The 18100-nt window shown below is 37.1% G+C and overlaps 1 protein-coding gene across 1 annotated transcript in view; it reads left to right on the plus strand.

Annotated features, from left to right (window-relative positions):
- Positions 1 to 14289: 14289 nt before the first annotated feature.
- TTN (titin) overlaps positions 14290 to 18100 on the plus strand; it is a 275821-nt gene continuing 272010 nt past the window's right edge. The window contains exons 1-2 of the mRNA XM_061135156.1: positions 14290 to 14314; positions 16358 to 16461. Coding sequence (XP_060991139.1) covers positions 16371 to 16461 — 91 coding nt within the window. The 5' untranslated portion in view covers positions 14290 to 14314; positions 16358 to 16370. The remainder of the gene's footprint in view (positions 14315 to 16357; positions 16462 to 18100) is intronic.

Consider the following 18100-nt stretch of genomic DNA (forward strand, 5'->3'; position numbering starts at 1 on the left):
AGATATGAAGGAGAATTCAAAAGCTTTACAGACAAGCAAAAGCTGAGAGAATTCAGCACCACCAAACCAGCTCTTCAACAAATGCTAAAGGATCTTCTCTAGACAGGAAATGCAGAAAGGTTGTATAAATGTGAACCCAAAACAACAAAGTAAATGGCAACGGGACCACACCTATCAATAATTACCTTAAATGTAAATGGGTTGAATGCACCAACCAAAAGATGAAGACTGGCTGAATGGATACAAAAACAAGACCCCTATATATGTTGTCTACAAGAGACCCACCTCAAAACAAGAGACACATACAGACTAAAAGTGAAGGGCTGGAAAAACGCAAACGGAGACCAAAAGAAAGCAGGAGTCGCGATACTCATATCAGATAAAATAGACTTTCAAATAAAGGATGTGAAAAGAGACAAAGAAGGACACTACTTAATGATCAAAGGATCAATCCAAGAAGAGGATATAACAATTATAAATATATATGCACCTAACATAGGAGCACTGTAATACGTACGGCAAATACTAATGAGTATGAAAGAGGAAATTAATAGTAACACAATAATAGTGGGAGACTTTAATACCCCACTCACAACTATGGATAGATCAACTAAACTGAAAATTAACAAGGAAACACAAACCTTAAATGACACAATGGACCAGCTAGACCTAATTGATATCTATAGGACATTTCACCCCAAAACAATCAACTTCACCTTTTTCTCAAGCGCACACGGAACCTTCTCCAGAATAGATCACATCCTGGGCCACAAATCTGGTCTTGGAAAATTCAAAAAAATTGAAATCATTCCAGTTATCTTTTCTGATCACAGTGCAGTAAGATTAGATCTCAATTACAGGAAAAAAATTGTTAAAAATTCAAACTTATGGAGGCTAAATAACACTCTTCTGAATAACCAACAAGTCATAGAAGAAATCAAAAAAGAAATCAAAATATGCATAGAAATGAATGAAAATGAAAATACAACAACCCAAAACCTATGAGACACTGTAAAAGCACTGCTAAGGGAAAGATTCATAGCATTACAGGCTTACATCAAGAAACAAGAAAAAAGCCAAATAAATAACCTAACACTACACCTAGAACAATTAGAGAAGGAAGAAATGAAGAACCCCAGGGTTAGTAGAAGGAAAGAAATCTTAAAAATTAGGGCAGAAATAAATGCAAAAGAAACTAAAGAGACCATAGCAAAAATCAACAAAGCTAAAAGCTGGTTTTTTAAAAAAATAAACAAAATTGACAAGCCATTAGCAAGACTCATTAAGAAACAAAGAGAGAAGAACCAAATTAACAAAATTAGAAATGAAAATGGAGAGATCACAACAGACAACACTGAAATACAAAGGATCATAAGAGACTACTACCAGCAGCTCTATGCCAATAAAATGGACAACTTGGAAGAAATGGACAAATTCTTAGAAAAGTATAACTTTCCAAAACTGAACCAGGAAGAAATAGAAGATCTTAACAGAGGCAAACAAGCAAGGAAATTGAAACCATAATCAGAAATCTGCCAGCAAACAAAAGCCCAGGACCAGATGGCTTCACAGCTGAATTCTACCAAAAATTTAGAGAAGAGCTAACACCTATCTTACTCAAACTCTTCCAGAAAATTGCAGAAGAAGGTAAGCTTCCAAACTCATTCTATGAGGCCACCATCACCCTAATTCCAAAACCAGACAAAGATGCCACAAAAAAAGAAAACTACAGGCCAATATCACTGATGAACATAGATGCAAAAATCCTTAACAAAATTCTAGCAAACAGAATCCAACAACATATTAAAAAAATCATACACCATGACCAACTGGGCTTTATCCCAGGAATGCAAGGATTCTTTAATATCCGCAACTCAATCAATGTAATACACCACATTAACAAATTGAAAGATAAAAACCATATGATTATCTCAATAGATGCAGAGAAAGCCTTTGACAAAATTCAACACTCATTTATGATTAAAACTCTCCAAAAAGTAGGAATAGAAGGAACATACCTCAACATGATAAAAGCTATATATGACAAACCCACAGCAAGCATCACCCTCAATGGTGAAAAATTGAAGGCATTTCCCCTGAAATCAGGAACAAGACAAGGGTGCCCACTCTCACCACTACTATTCAACATAGTGTTGGAAGTTTTGGCCACAGCAATCAGAGCAGAAAAAGAAGTAAAAGGAATCCAGATAGGAAAAGAAGAAGTAAAACTCTCACTGTTTGCAGATGACATGATCCTCTACATAGAAAACCCTAAAGACTCTACCAGAAAATTACTAGAGCTAATCAACGAATATAGTAAAGTTGCAGGATATAAAATTAACACACAGAAATCCCTTGCATTCCTATACACTAACAATGAAACAACAGACAGAGAAATTAAGGAAACAATACCATTCACCATTGCAACAAAAAGAATAAAATACTTAGGAGTATATCTACCTAAAGAAACAAAGGACCTATACATAGAAAACTATAAAACACTGATGAAAGAAATCAAAGAGGACACAAACAGATGGAGAAACATATCGTGTTTATGGATTGGAAGAATTAATATTGTCAAAATGGCTATTCTACCCAAAGCAGTCTATAGATTCAATGCAATCCCTATCAAGCTACCAACGGTATTTTTCACAGAACTAGACCAAAGAATTTCACAATTTGTATGGAAATACAAAAAACCTCGAATAGCCAAAGTAATCTTGAGAAAGAAGAATGGAACTGGAGGAATCAACCTGCCTGACTTCAGACTCTACTACAAAGCCACAGTCATCAAGACAGTGTGGTACTGGCACAAAGACAGAAATATAGATCAATGGAACAGAATAGAAAGCCCAGAGATAAATCCACGAACCTATGGACACCTTATCTTTGACAAAGGAGGCAAGGATATACAATGGAAAAAAGACAACCTCTTTAACAAGTGGTGCTGGGAAAACTGGTCAACCACTTGTAAAAGAATGAAACTAGAACACTTTCTAACACCATACACAAAAATAAACTCAAAATGGATTAAAGATCTAAATGTAAGACCAGAAACTATAAAACTCCTAGAGGAGAACATAGGCAAAACACTCTCCGACATGAATCACAGCAGGATCCTCTATGACACACCTCCCAGAATATTGGAAATAAAAGCAAAACTAAACAAATGGGACCTAATGAAACTTAAAAGCTTTTGCACTACAAAGGAAACTATAAGTAAGGTGAAAAGACAGCCCTCAGATTGGGAGAAAATAATAGCAAGCGAAGAAACAGACAAAGGATTAATCTCAAAAATATACAAGCAACTCCTGCAGCTCAATTCCAGAAAAATAAATGACCCAATCAAAAAATGGGCCAAAGAACTAAACAGACATTTCTCCAAAGAAGACATACAGATGGCTAACAAACACATGAAAAGATGCTCCACATCACTCATTATTAGAGAAATGCAAATCAAAACCACAATGAGGTACCATTACACGCCAGTCAGGATGGCTGCTATCCAAAAGTCTACAAGCAATAAATGCTGGAGAGGGTGTGGAGAAAAGGGAACCCTCTTACACTGTTGGTGGGAATGCAAACTAGAACAGCCACTATGGAGAACAGTGTGGAGATTTCTTAAAAAACTGGAAATAGAACTGCCATATGACCCAGCAATCCCACTTCTGGGCATACACACCGAGGAAACCAGATCTGAAAGAGACACGTGCACCCCAATGTTCATCGCAGCACTGTTTATAATAGCCAGGACATGGAAGCAACCTAGATGCCCATCAGCAGATGGATGGATAAGGAAGCTGTGGTACATATACACCATGGAATATTACTCAGCCATTAAAAAGAATTCATTTGAACCAGTCCTAATGAGATGGATGAAGCTGGAGCCCCTTATACAGAGTGAAGTAAGCCAGAAAGATAAAGAACTTTACAGCATACTGACACATGTATATGGAATTTAGAAAGGTGATAACGATAACCCTATATGCAGAACAGAAAAAGAGACACAGAAATACAGAACAGACTTTTGAACTTTGTGGGAGAATGTGAGGGTGGGATATTTCAAAAGAACAGCATGTATACTATCTATGGTGAAACAGATCACCAGCCCAGGTGGGATGCACGAGACAAGTGCTCCGGCCTGGTGCACTGGGAAGACCCAGAGGAATCGGGTGGAGAGGGAGGTGGGAGGGGGGATCGGGATTGGGAATACATGTAAATCCATGGCTGATTCATATCAATGTATGACAAAACCCACTGGGAAAAAAATAATAATAATAATAAAAAAAAACTCATTCTATGAGGCCACCATCACCCTAATTCCAAAACCAGACAAAGATGCCACAAAAAAAGAAAACTACAGGCCAATATCACTGATGAACATAGATGCAAAAATCCTTAACAAAATTCTAGCAAACAGAATCCAACAACATATTAAAAAAATCATACACCATGACCAAGTGGGCTTTATCCCAGGAATGCAAGGATCCTTCAATATCCACAAATCAATCAACGTAATACACCACATTAACAAATTGAAAGATAAAAACCATATGATTATCTCAATAGATGCAGAGAAAGCCTTTGACAAAATTCAACACTCATTTATGATTAAAACTCTCCAGAAAGCAGGAATAGAAGGAACATACCTCAACATAATAAAAGCTATATATGACAAACCCACAGCAAGCATCACCCTCAATGGTGAAAAATTGAAAGCATTTCCCCTGAAATCAGGAACAAGACAAGGGTGCCCACTCTCACCACTACTATTCAACATAGTGTTGGAAGTTTTGGCCACAGCAATCAGAGCAGAAAAAGAAGTAAAAGGAATCCAGATAGGAAAAGAAGAAGTAAAACTCTCACTGTTTGCAGATGACATGATCCTCTACATAGAAAACCCTAAAGACTCTACCAGAAAATTACTAGAGCTAATCAATGAATATAGTAAAGTTGCAGGATATAAAATTAACACACAGAAATCCCTTGCATTCCTATACACTAACAATGAAAAAACAGAAAGAGAAATTAAGGAAACAATACCATTCACCATTGCAACAAAAAGAATAAAATACTTAGGAGTACATCTACCTAAAGAAACAAAAGACCTATACATAGAAAACTATAAAACACTGATGAAAGAAATCAAAGAGGACACAAACAGATGGAGAAACATATCGTGTTTATGGATTGGAAGAATTAATATTGTCAAAATGGCTATTCTACCCAAAGCAATCTATAGATCTAATGCAATCCCTATCAAGCTACCAACGGTATTTTTCACAGAACTAGAACAAATAATTTCACAATTTGTATGGAAATACAAAAAACCTCGAATAGCCAAAGTAATCTTGAGAAAGAAGAATGGAACTGGAGGAATAGACCTGCCTGACTTCAGACTTTACTACAAAGCCACAGTCATCAAGACAGTGTGGTACTGGCACAAAGACAGAAATATAGATCAATGGAACAGAATAGAAAGCCCAGAGATAAATCCACGAACCTATGGACACCTTATCTTTGACAAAGGAGGCAAGGATATACAATGGAAAAAAGACAACCTCTTTAACAAGTGGTGCTGGGAAAACTGGTCAACCACTTGTAAAAGAATGAAACTAGAACACTTTCTAACACCATACACAAAAATAAACTCAAAATGGATTAAAGATCTAAATGTAAGACCAGAAACTATAAAACTCCTAGAGGAGAACATAGGCAAAACACTCTCCGACATGAATCACAGCAGGATCCTCTATGACACACCTCCCAGAATATTGGAAATAAAAGCAAAACTAAACAAATGGGACCTAATGAAACTTAAAAGCTTTTGCACTACAAAGGAAACTATAAGTAAGGTGAAAAGACAGCCCTCAGATTGGGAGAAAATAATAGCAAGCGAAGAAACAGACAAAGGATTAATCTCAAAAATATACAAGCAACTCCTGCAGCTCAATTCCAGAAAAATAAATGACCCAATCAAAAAATGGGCCAAAGAACTAAACAGACATTTCTCCAAAGAAGACATACAGATGGCCAACAAACACATGAAAAGATGCTCCACATCACTCATTATTAGAGAAATGCAAATCAAAACCACAATGAGGTACCATTACATGCCAGTCAGGATGGCTGCTATCCAAAAGTCTACAAGCAATAAATGCTGGAGAGGGTGTGGAGAAAAGGGAACCCTCTTACACTGTTGGTGGGAATGCAAACTAGAACAGCCACTATGGAGAACAGTGTGGAGATTTCTTAAAAAACTGGAATTAGAACTGCCATACGACCCAGCAATACCACTCTTGGGCATACACACTGAGGAAACCAGATCTGAAAGAGACACGTGCACCCCAATGTTCATCGCAGCACTGTTTATAATAGCCAGGACATGGAAGCAACCTAGATGCCCATCAGCAGACGAATGGATAAGGAAGCTGTGGTACATATACACCATGGAATATTACTCAGCCATTAAAAAGAATTCATTTGAATCAGTTCTAATGAGGTGGGTGAAACTGGAGCCCATTATACAGAGTGAAGTAAGCCAGAAAGATAAAGAACGTTACAGCATACTAACACATATATATGGAATTTAGAAAGATGGTAATGATAACCTTATATGCAAAACAGAAAAAGAGACACAGATGTACAGAACAGACTTTTGGACTCTGTGGGAGAAGGCGAGGGTGGGATGTTTCGATAGAACAGCATGTACATTATCTATGGTGAAACAGACCACTGGCCCAGGTGGGATGCATGAGACAGGTGCTCGGGCCAGGTGCACTGGGAGGACCCAGGGGAATCGGGTGGGAGGGAAGGTGGGAGGGGGAATCAGGATGGGGAATACATGTAACTCCATGGCTGATTCACGTCAATGTATGACAAAACCCACTGCAATGTTGTGAAGTAATTAGCCTCCAACTAATAAAAATAATTGAAAAAAAAAAAAAAGAAATCCACATTTTCCCAAAATTAACTGCCATGATTCTGTATTGTTACTCGCAATGTGTCAAACCCACAAATGTTAAACCTTCAATGTCATGAACCTACGTAAACAATTTTCACCCCACTGGATTTATTTTACTGGTATGCACAGCTTTCTGACCCTTAGAATTTCAAGGATCAAATGCTTAAACTGACTAATCCCTTTAATATCCTTTTCTAGTGGTAATTCCTGCTCATCCCCACTGCCAAATATTAACCCCTAATATCTTTAAACAAAACTCTTAGAAACAGAGGTGTGAGGCAGACATCTTGTCTGGTTCTAATATTGACATGTGACATGGCTTCATCTTCAAAGCCCTTTTGTGTCACTAACTCATGAAAAACAATGTGTAGCTAGAACCTTTAGCCTTCTCCTATAGCAGCAGATTCTCACTCTGAGAGAGAGATTTGCATTCCATGCTGACCTTCCCCAGGGTGTTTGCTTGCCTCTTACACATGTACAAAGAGAAGATCTATTCAACGTCTCTAAGGACTGTTCCACATCAATAGTCTGCAATCAAACAGCATGATTATTGAATTGGATTTGCTTACAAAAATGTAATTGACTTGGTAAAGTAGTAATTATTGTTAGTGCCAATGAAACAATTGGGAAACTTTACAACAGGGAATGTAAACTTTGTTTTAAAAAATAGTCTTAAAAATAATGTTAATCACTTGTCAATCAAACACACAGACAACCAGGATCCTAGCCAGGGTACTCCTAACTTTCAGTTTCAATGTCTATCAAAGGAACACCTAAGAGGTGATATTAATAGTTAACAAAGATCTTTTGAATGTTATAAATCGTATTCTTGGGTCAAGAGGTAGAGCCCCATTTCCATGCTTTTTTTTTTTTTTTTAAAAAAAAAAACGTGTCCTATAGCTCTTCTATGCCTCATTCAGTTGCATTTAGTGAGTTACCTTTTAGTGTTATGTCCTTGACTTTCATTAAAAGCTTCTACCAAAAATATCAACTTATAAATCAGTTCACTACATCTGCAAAAGATATATTATTAAATACTTTGTGTTCTATATATCACTCAATACCCTCTCTGTAAAGTTGTACCTCATAAATTTTTAAAATTCAGTGTTAAAAAATTGCACTTCCCCAAGGAATTGGTATGCTTCCCTCTCTAGATTGAAAATTGTGTCTCTTTATTCTTTAACTTTTAGGAAGTTCACCATCAAACGTGAAGATCATCTGGAGTAAGTACAGTTGCCGTTTTGGTATGTGAGCTTATGTTCTTCTTTGACATGGTTTTAGTTTTCTACTCTGTTTTTATTTTCTCTGAAAGGCATTCTTCATTTCTGTTTCTCTTTTGTCATATTCTACCTGATTTTGCTGAAATGCCTCAATTATTTTGGGGGGAGGGATGAAATGTAAAGTTTCTGGCCCAAGTTATCCTCTCCATGAGGAGTTCTGCTTTTATTGCTCCTTTCAGTGGCCTCCTCCATCTCCGGGTTCCTGAGCACTTAGGATCTTTATCAGTCATTTTTGGCTCTTCCTTTCCACTGTCTGTCCTTGAATTGTTACATAGCTCTCTTGTCTTTCCAATTAGTAAGGGAGGATATTACCCTTTCCATAGCCTCCATAGTTCTTGGGATATGGAAGACCCTCAAAAATAACTTGAGAAGAAAAGATATGTGAGAGAGGAAGGGAGGGAGAGAGAAGGAACAGAATAAAACTCTGAAGTTAATGTAAAAAATACATAAGCCTGTCAGGTTAAGGAATAAGTCTATTGGAAATGGAAACAACTATCTAGTAATAAGGTAAAGGCTTGGTTGGTTTAGCTTGAAGTTGAAAGAGAAGTTTTTATTATTCTTTAAAATTTATTTTATTGAAGTATAATACAATGTGTTACTTTCTGTTCTACAGCAAATGATTCATTCATACATACGTACTTTTCATATTCTTTTTCACTATGGTTTGTTACAGGACACTGAATATAGTTCCCTATGGTATACAGTAGGACCTGTCCTTTATCCATTCTATATATAATATTTTGGATTTGCTAATCCCAAACTCCCGATCCATCCCTCTTCCAACCACTATTCCCTTGGCAACCCCAAGTCTGTTCTCTCTGTCTGTGAGTCTCTTTCTGTTTCAGAGAGTTCATTTGTGTCATATTTTAGATTCCACATGTGATATCACATGGTATTTGTAAGAAATTTTTATTGTTGTCTCTATACAAGTAGGTTAGGTCAGACTCGGGCAGGAAGCACTTGCAACTCTGTAGCATAACTGAAGAGCGTGGAGTTAAGGGACTATGACAAGGTGTGGGCAGGTTTGTGAGCACCAACCATGTATGGTGAAGAGTTGTGGGAAAAGCCCAGCTAAAAACCCACGGGAAGGGAGCAGTTACCAGAAGCCAAAGAGTTTACCTGTAGGAAAGGGGTACCCAATAAGAGCATGGTCACAAGTAGGACAGGGCCAAACTACAGCCAGACAAGGAGGGAGCCAAAGGAATACATACCCCAAACTCTCTCCTGCCAGTCCATCCCATAGGATGGAAGGAGGCGGGCAGTGGATGCAAGGGCAGCCTAAGAATATTCAGCATCCTGCCCTTTGCTTTCACAGTAAGGCTTGCTTCAGAAGGATTCTGTTTATAATTAGGTGAGGAAATGTGGGTGGAGGGGATGGTATCTGACTCGGAATTTGAAATAGATAGGGTAAAGCAGAGGTAAAAAAAAAAAAACCTACATCCCTTCAACAGACATACAAACACTTCAGAATTCCAAAAGAACATAAATCATCATTTAAGGCTCAAAGGGTCTTTCAAATACTTCAAAGCTCACTTTTATTTTTGAGATAGTGGAGATGCCTTCGGGGTCATTTTTAGGTTTTTGTCCCACACAGGCTCTTTTACTTTTGGAGAACCCATCCCTTAAATATCAACCATATTAAAAAATGAAAAATAATAGATGTTTATCACTTGCCTACAAAAAAAAGATATATTAACTAGTCAACTGCAGAGCTAACATGTCTTTTTTTTTTTTGTAGGCATGTGATAAATATCTATTATTTTTCATTTTTGCAAAGTTTTTTGGAACAAAACTTATTTGTCATCTCCAAAGACATTTTTGGCCCCAAAAGAACCCTTAATCCTTAATCCTGCAGTAGTTACTGGATAAAATAAGCTTATCTCTTTTTGGTGTATGTAAAGCTTATTATTTGACAATAATATCACCACCAGTGAGCATCTGCTTGTGGTTGGATTTGATCTGGTTTAAGGTTTCCTGTGCCAAGGTCCCAGAAACCCAGCTTATTTCTTCTTTAAGATATCAGTAGTTCTTGAGTTTTGCTTTAATTCCACATATAAATGTCATGTCACCTTCTGATGTCCTTCAGGGAAAGACATGATGTGTTTCTATGAGCTAACTTTTAGATTTTTCAAAGATTCCTTGGGGAACACTATTCTGGATATTCAGCTGGGTAGATAATGGATTAAATTAATATTACCAAGCACAGAAATGATTTTCTTTTATGTCATGTTTGGCAGCAGCAGACAAACTAAATGCTTATAATCTGTCACATTCTCACTGTCCTGGACACTGTCATGTTCATTCTGTCATTTAATCTTCCCCCAAAAACCCTTTGAAGTAGATATTATAATCCACAGTTTACAACTGACAAATATGAGACTCTGAGATTCAAGTGAGTTGCAGAAGCCCACATAGGGTGAAAGTAAAATGCCACATGTCCCTGGAATCAGGGCTACCAAGAAACACAAGGACAATTTTTTAATCTTTCTTATTTTGATAGAAGTGTCACACGTGTCTAAAATAAAGTTTTTGTATTTAAGGTGCCATTAAATGTGTGAGTGACTATTAGCACACCTGTAAGCAATTGTAGAAAGCAGTTAATTCAATCTTACTCCTAAAGCAATAGTAACTAGAGGTAGCAAAGTGTGGGACAAAGAGAAGTCTGGAATTTCAAGCAGCACTTCCTTGCTCCCATGTCTCTGCTGTAGCTTTGCCTGCCTTTATAATTTAGGGACCAGATCTTAATCCATCAGAATGGGTTGTTTGGGTCAGCACAGTCTTTCCTATGCAATTCCTGAATTTGCTTTTCTACTTCCCTATGTAAAAATAGCTCAATGATAAGCCTATATTTCAACTTTGAAACACTTTATGAATGGAAGGGACTTTACAGATCTCATATTACTAGATATTACTGTGCTTGCTAAAATGCAGACTCCTTGAGAGCAGAGATTCTGTCGCACACATTGCTATAATCACAGTGCTTGAGTTGTGTTTAATACAGTAAAAACACACACACACACAAATTTAATGGATTATAAGAGACATCAATTTTACTCTTTTCTGTCAGAAATGACTCTTACATTAGCCTTAAAAACTGTACCCATTTCTCAAATAACCCCCAGTAAGTCCCTCCTTTGGTAACTTGCCCTATGGAGTATAAATAAAGTCTGACAACAACCACAGTTGTGTAGATGGAGATACTACCTGAATTTTACACACATCCTAGTCTAGGTTTCAGTCATAGAATACTGAGAAGTTATTAGGAGTTTATGTGGACCATAATCTCCAAAAGTACAGGAACCAGAACTTCTTGTTGGTCACCACTATTTAGCCATCGTCTAGCACAATGCCTGGCAAAAGTCACCACTCAATAAGCAATGTTTGTTGAGTAAATAAGCAATGATAGAATCCCAAATTATAATAATTTAGCACATTATTCAGCACTGAGCATATACTTATTTATTGAATTGCCTTGACTATCATGTTCAAAAAGAGAATCACCCCATGCATTCCAAAACTAAGTAGGCATTATATTTGAATTATCAGCTGTTTTGGATTATTTTTGGGACTCCTCTCCACTTTTAGGGTGATAAATTAAGATCTTACTGCATCAGCAAGCTCCCCAAATCTGAGTAGTATTTAGTTTCCACTGGGATAGCTTACTATATTACCACTATGGAAGATTTAATTTTAAATCTAATGCTTACCATGATACCATGTATTGTCCACTGTTGTTCACTGATCCAATAACATGGCCTCTTTCCAGAGTAGTAAATTAGCTCTTTACTTACTGGTCTCTTCTTCCTTTCCTTTCCTTCTTTTCTTCCTTCCTTTTTAGCTCTGAATGTCATATAAGGATGGAAATGCCAGAAGGCAAGTATCTTGATAATGCTACAAAGTCTAAAAACATCCCAGAACAGTGAATATATAAGCAGCTTTGGAGAACACTTGACCTTATGTCTATAATATATATGGTCCACTTTCCCTGCTCTTGAACTCTCAGTTTTGCACCAGGTCAAAATGACATAAGCTTCAAGATTCTATTTATATACTCCCTCTAATTCCCATAAGAATTAAAGTGGTTTGATTTTGGTTCTAACAAAGCTAACAACACATTAACATGCTTCACATTAGGTCAAGTGAATCTAAGAGCATATATACATACACAGACTCACCATACACACATGTGCACAAACACATTTTAAATAGATAACCAGCTGGTGAACACTGCAAATCAGAAAGATCACATGACATTTCTAGACTTGCTTTGCTTTATGACTGGCCAGTTGCCCATAACATAGTCTGTAATTGGGAATTATTTTTATGATATGTAACATGAAACTAGTTGTTTCTGAATAAAGCAGTCAAACAGGATTTTGGCAGATAGTGTCTATAGTGGGAAAAGTAATACCGGCAATATGGATATCACCGCTTAAGAAAATAAGACAAATGTTTAAATATGTCACCTGGTCTATATAACTATATTACATAAGTTGTCCAGTATATTTTAGTGTTGTTTTGTGTTAATAAGTTCAAGTGTGTTAGTCACTCAGTCGTGTACAACTCTTTGTGATCCCGTGGACTGTAGACCGCCAGGCTCCTCTGTCCATGGAATTCTCCAGATAAGAACACTGGAGTAGGTAGCCATTCCCTTCTCCAGGGGATCTTCCCAGCCCAAAGACTAAACAGGCAGATTGCAGGCAGATTCTTTACTTTCTGAGCCACCAGGGAAGCCCTCTTAATAAGTTAATCACAACCAGGAAGTTGAAAAATCTAATGCATGGTCTTCCACAGCAGGGGACATTTTAATTACAGACATAAACTTAAAATTTAAAATTTTAGTCTATTTTATTAAGAAAAATCTCTTTTTATTATCAACAAGACAATTTTCTTCCCTCTTAGCGAAGCTTTACAAATCTCTCAGCTGAACTATTATAAAGCTCTTTTGGTATGCTCTTTTGTATTTGAAATATCTCTTGCTTGAAATTAAATTCTGTCTTAAAATAGCAACTATATCATCTCCTAACTACTTCCCATTAGTAACAGCAAACTCCAGAGATTAGTAAGGCAGCTTTCATGTGCCTGAAAAAAAAACCCTATGGATGATTTAAACAAAACACTTGGCTACTCAGTAAGGATCAGTGCATGTGTATTTGTAAATATTAATGCCAGGAAAAAAAAGGAATCTGAGAAAAGAAATCATTACACTGTACAGGCTAAGTTTAAGCCAAGTTCAGATTTTGTCTTTCAACTGTTATTTCTTGCAGCGCTGTAAAACACAGCTCATTAACACTAGCCTAACTCTGCAAAGCACAAGAAGATTCTGGAGAAGATAGATAGCATAAATTAACTCTCTTCATTGCTGAGGTTTTTAGACACTGATTCTTAATAAAAAAAAAAAAGTGAAGTCTTATGCATGAGATAAACTCCCGCATCTGTTTGTGATGATTGACAGGTCCATTTGGTTGATTGTAAGGGGGAAGGGAACAGGCACCAGAGCTGACTCAGGGCAGAGCCCTCAGGTTTGGAAATGTTTTGTGTAATTGCCCACAAGTGTTTTCTATCGTTAAAAACTCTCCTCAGACTCGTATTTTCAGATAGTAGCATGGACGACAAGGGCCCTTCCCCAAGCCTCAACAGAGTTATTCTTTAAGTAGGGTTGTTTCCTCGGTAAAGCCCCTTTTGAGATGCTAAACTTAGCACTGCCAATCAGAAGAACAGGTGGTCTGCGCCACTACCAAATAGGCCCCGCTCCCGGCATGCTTTCCTCGGACAGCCAATCAGCCAGCGCCCAGCCCGGAGATGTGGGGCTGTCAGCAGATCTGGCAGATATAAGACCCGGCCCGCCCCTGGCTCTTGAGCAGTCGTGCATTCCCAGCCTCGCCTCGGGTGTAGGGATTGCATAGAAAAGCAAAACTACACAGTCTTGACTGTGTAGTTTTGTTTTTAAGTTAGAGGCTCACCGATTCATGTTGGAGATGGTCGAAAAAACCGACTCTAAATAGGACGTCGTTTCAGAAGCAACCTTGGGCTTAGTCCCACCCCTTTTTGGGCACTCCTGAGAAATCAGGTGAGCAGCGTCTTCTCTTTCTTATTAGCAGACTCCCGTCCTTATTAGTTTCTAGTTCCCTACTAGCTTTGTGCCTGTAAAGGTGTTTGTCGGACTACTTGGTGCTGGTTCTGATCCACTCTGCTTGTTAACTTCTGTTTTAAACTATGTGAAGGCTTTTCTTTAAAAAGTTCAGTGTTTTAGCATAAGAGCAGTTAGTGATTCAAATTGTTTAAAAGCATTTAATTCCAGAGGTATTAAAAGTTGAGGTCTGAAATGATGTAAAATGTTTGCTTCTTTTATAGACTTTGTTGTTGAGAATGTTCAAGGTTATATTACTCAGTGATAAAGTGAGACACACCAAGAATAGCTCTGATAAAATGCATGTGGTATCAGCTACACCCTGATGACTTTTTAAGGGAATCAACTGCTGAGGTATCAGTTGCAGGACGGTGACAGAACACTTGCCTGCTGTCAGTCATCTGCTGAAGAGTTTATTTTGGGAGCATGACATTTTAGATGCATACCTTCAGCCCTAATTAGAGGAAGGTCTCTCAAGAGCAAGTGCTAAAGCAACAAATTTACCTAAATGATGGGAATAGAAGACCCATTTAGTCCAGTTAATTGCAATATATTTAGAAAATTTGAAAACAAGAAAAGCTATATAATTGTTTTTTAAAACACTCAGAATTTCATTATGTGTTTTAATTTAACTCATTATCAAATTACATGATATGAAACAAATGTTGATGTTAAGAGCAAGAAGTAGTGTTTTAGAAACTTATTTCAAATTATGCCTTGATTTCTCATCTTCCTGAAATTAGATGACTAACTGTAAATGCCTATAAATACATAGGTATATAAATAGTGCAAGAATATAGCTATTTTTAGAAGATTCACTCACTTGGGAACAGAAAAAGTAAGCCACAAAACATTGTTTTTGTCTCCTAAAGATAATATGCTACACTAAGGAATTCTTGGCAACAGTTTAAAAAAAAAAAAAAACTTTTGGATATTATCAGAATTTTTCAAATATAGATGTTATTGTCTCAGAATTCTAGTTTTATTTTCTTTTTAACTTAAGTAAAAAGTTATAAGAAGGTAATTATGACTAGAAAAATTATTGCTCCATAAGCTTTTAATTAATACAGAATTGTATGAACACTACTAATGAAACAGTTGGCAGCCAGTTTCATGTTATTTTCTTTGATTTTTTAATATTTGTGCTATAAAAGCATAGGTGCTTTTACTTCAGCTACACTTCACACCAGCCTTCCATTTTTGCCTTCTGGACATTTGTTCTTTATTAAGAACTCGTCATTATTTTTCAGATCTGTAATAAATTTTGGCCTACTCAGTTAAATTTAAACTTTGTGAATATTTACTTCAGCAGTAGCAACATTTAGTGAGCAATTATAATATGAAGAAATATTAAGAAATAAAAAGCACTGTATGCTGTCTACAGAGGGTTTGTGCTTAGTTGACAAGGCTTTCCAAAACTTTTCAAATAAGGAAAGAAATTATAAAGTTTAAACTTTTAGTTTTGGTTACTATTTTAAACATTCACCTGGATTACTTAAATTCATAATGCTGAATCTATGTCAACTTTGTAAATAACAGTGAGTGAAAATTACTGGGAGGAAGGACATTTTAAAAAAAGAATTCCTTCAGACATTGATGGGATGCAAAGATGCATTTTACACTTCTCACACGTTTCTTTTATTATTTGTCATGATCCCTAGTTTCCTGCAGCTTTCCCTTTCTCCTGACTCTCTCCCAGGTCTTCCACCTTTGGTAAGACTGAATTTCCCTCTTTGACCACTAGCATACATTCCTTGCTCTGCTTGCTTCAGTTTTTTTCCTCCATCTCCCTTAGACTTGCTTACTCTGTTAAGCTGCAAATCAGCTCAAAAGCCAAATTCAAGCCACAAAAGAGAACACTCTGGGCCCACAGATGATCTGAGAAGCAACCCATTTGGAAAATGTGTGTTTCTGCCATCGGCAGAATAGCTCCAGAATGGCCCTTAGTTGTGACCCTCTAACTTCTTTTCTCTTCCTTTCCAGAGTGCCTGAAAAGATGACAACTCAAGCACCGACGTTTACGCAGCCGTTACAAAGCGTTGTGGTACTGGAGGGTAGTGCCGCAACCTTTGAGGCTCACATTAGTGGTAAGCTCACACATTCACACGGTCCTCTGTCTTCTGTGCCTCCCCTCTGTTAAGTTTTTTGTAGAACTCAACAGTAAGCCTAAGCCCTGCTTTCACTTCGTGAAATTGGCCCAACTCTATGGAAGGGTCATTATAAGAGTATACCATTCCCAGAGTGCTGACAAAATCTGACAGCAGAATGGTTTGCAAATGTTTTATTCATATTTATAATTCCACAAAGCAAAATAATTAGCATTGGATTAAAACTGTTGTCAGAATCTAGCTTCTGAGTAGGACCAAATTTGGTCATTCTATATTTGGATTCAGCTGCAGAGCCAGACTGGAAGCCAAGTACTCCAGACTGATAGGGGCCAGTCATGGAGCTACCGGGCGAGTAGCCTGGTGCTGGCTGACCCGCGTGCCTGAGCCTCTGAGGTTTCACATGGAAAATCACAAGACAACTGATTTCTCTCAAAGGCAGAACGTTCAATGATGAGCTAACTCCTAAGTATTTCATTCTTTTATTCTCAATCTTTAAGTGACTCTAGTCAGTGAAAAGATTTTCCAGTCATTTTGAAATGATACGTGCCACTTCTTTCACACATTAAAGAGAAACAAACACTAACCCTAGAATTATATTTAATAGAAAGTTCTTTTGTCTCATTTTTTTCCCCTTCTTTTTCTTCTTTATAACTCAGTTAAAGGATGATTTTGAAAATGGAAGATTTCTGGGACCTGTAATCATGTGACAAAATGGTGGTAGTCTATGAACCATATTGTAAATAATCTGAAAATTATTTAATCAACATTTTCTCCTTTTGTAGTATTATAATTGTTTATGTAAGATTATATGAATTAATTAAAAATTGATGCTTGATGCACCTCCATGGTGCATGGTTCTTCTTTTTTTAACTTTATGGCTTATAATAAAGATATAAAATAAGATTTCCTTTTCCTTTCTCTTTCCACATTTTGTTTTCTATTTTATGTGCCAATCTTATTCATAACTGGGTAACACTATTTTACAGTTCACAAATATCATGTGTAATTTTGACATAATATGATTTGACATAAATATCATAATCATTCTTCAGTTTCTATCGTATATGTATATAGAGACCCATTCAATTCTTCTCATACATGACAGACTCTGACTGACTTCCAGATAATTTACTTATTCATCTTGTAACACTCAGTAACTCTTGAGCAAGCAGATCACATTGGGATGCAGATCGTTGGGAAGTTCACCTGCTTGTGGAGTAATGGAATCTGGCTTCCTCATAGCTTCTTGTTCCTTCACACTTTATGCCAATAGAATTCTTAGGAAAACACTGAAAATATTTGACACCCATGAATTCATCAAATAAACTATTCACTCTGCCACAGTGAGAGACTGGCTGATGTAAAGACAACAAAATAAACTTTCTCTTGCTCATCTTCACTTCCTCAGTTGAAAGAGTTAGATCACCCGCCTTCATGCCAAAGGCAGAGTAAACCATGCTCTGAATTTGCCTCATGCTTCTGAATGCAGGATTTTAAGTATATTTAAAACATCCGACCGTGTACATGTAGCCCCTAGTGCCACGATCCTTGGTGGGTGAAGAGAACTGTACTTTTCTACCTGCGACTCCAAGTATCCGTGTTGTTCTGAAAGACTGGG

The sequence above is a fragment of the Dama dama genome, chromosome 33 (assembly GCF_033118175.1).
Source record: "Dama dama isolate Ldn47 chromosome 33, ASM3311817v1, whole genome shotgun sequence".
Classification (NCBI taxonomy): domain Eukaryota; kingdom Metazoa; phylum Chordata; class Mammalia; order Artiodactyla; family Cervidae; genus Dama; species Dama dama.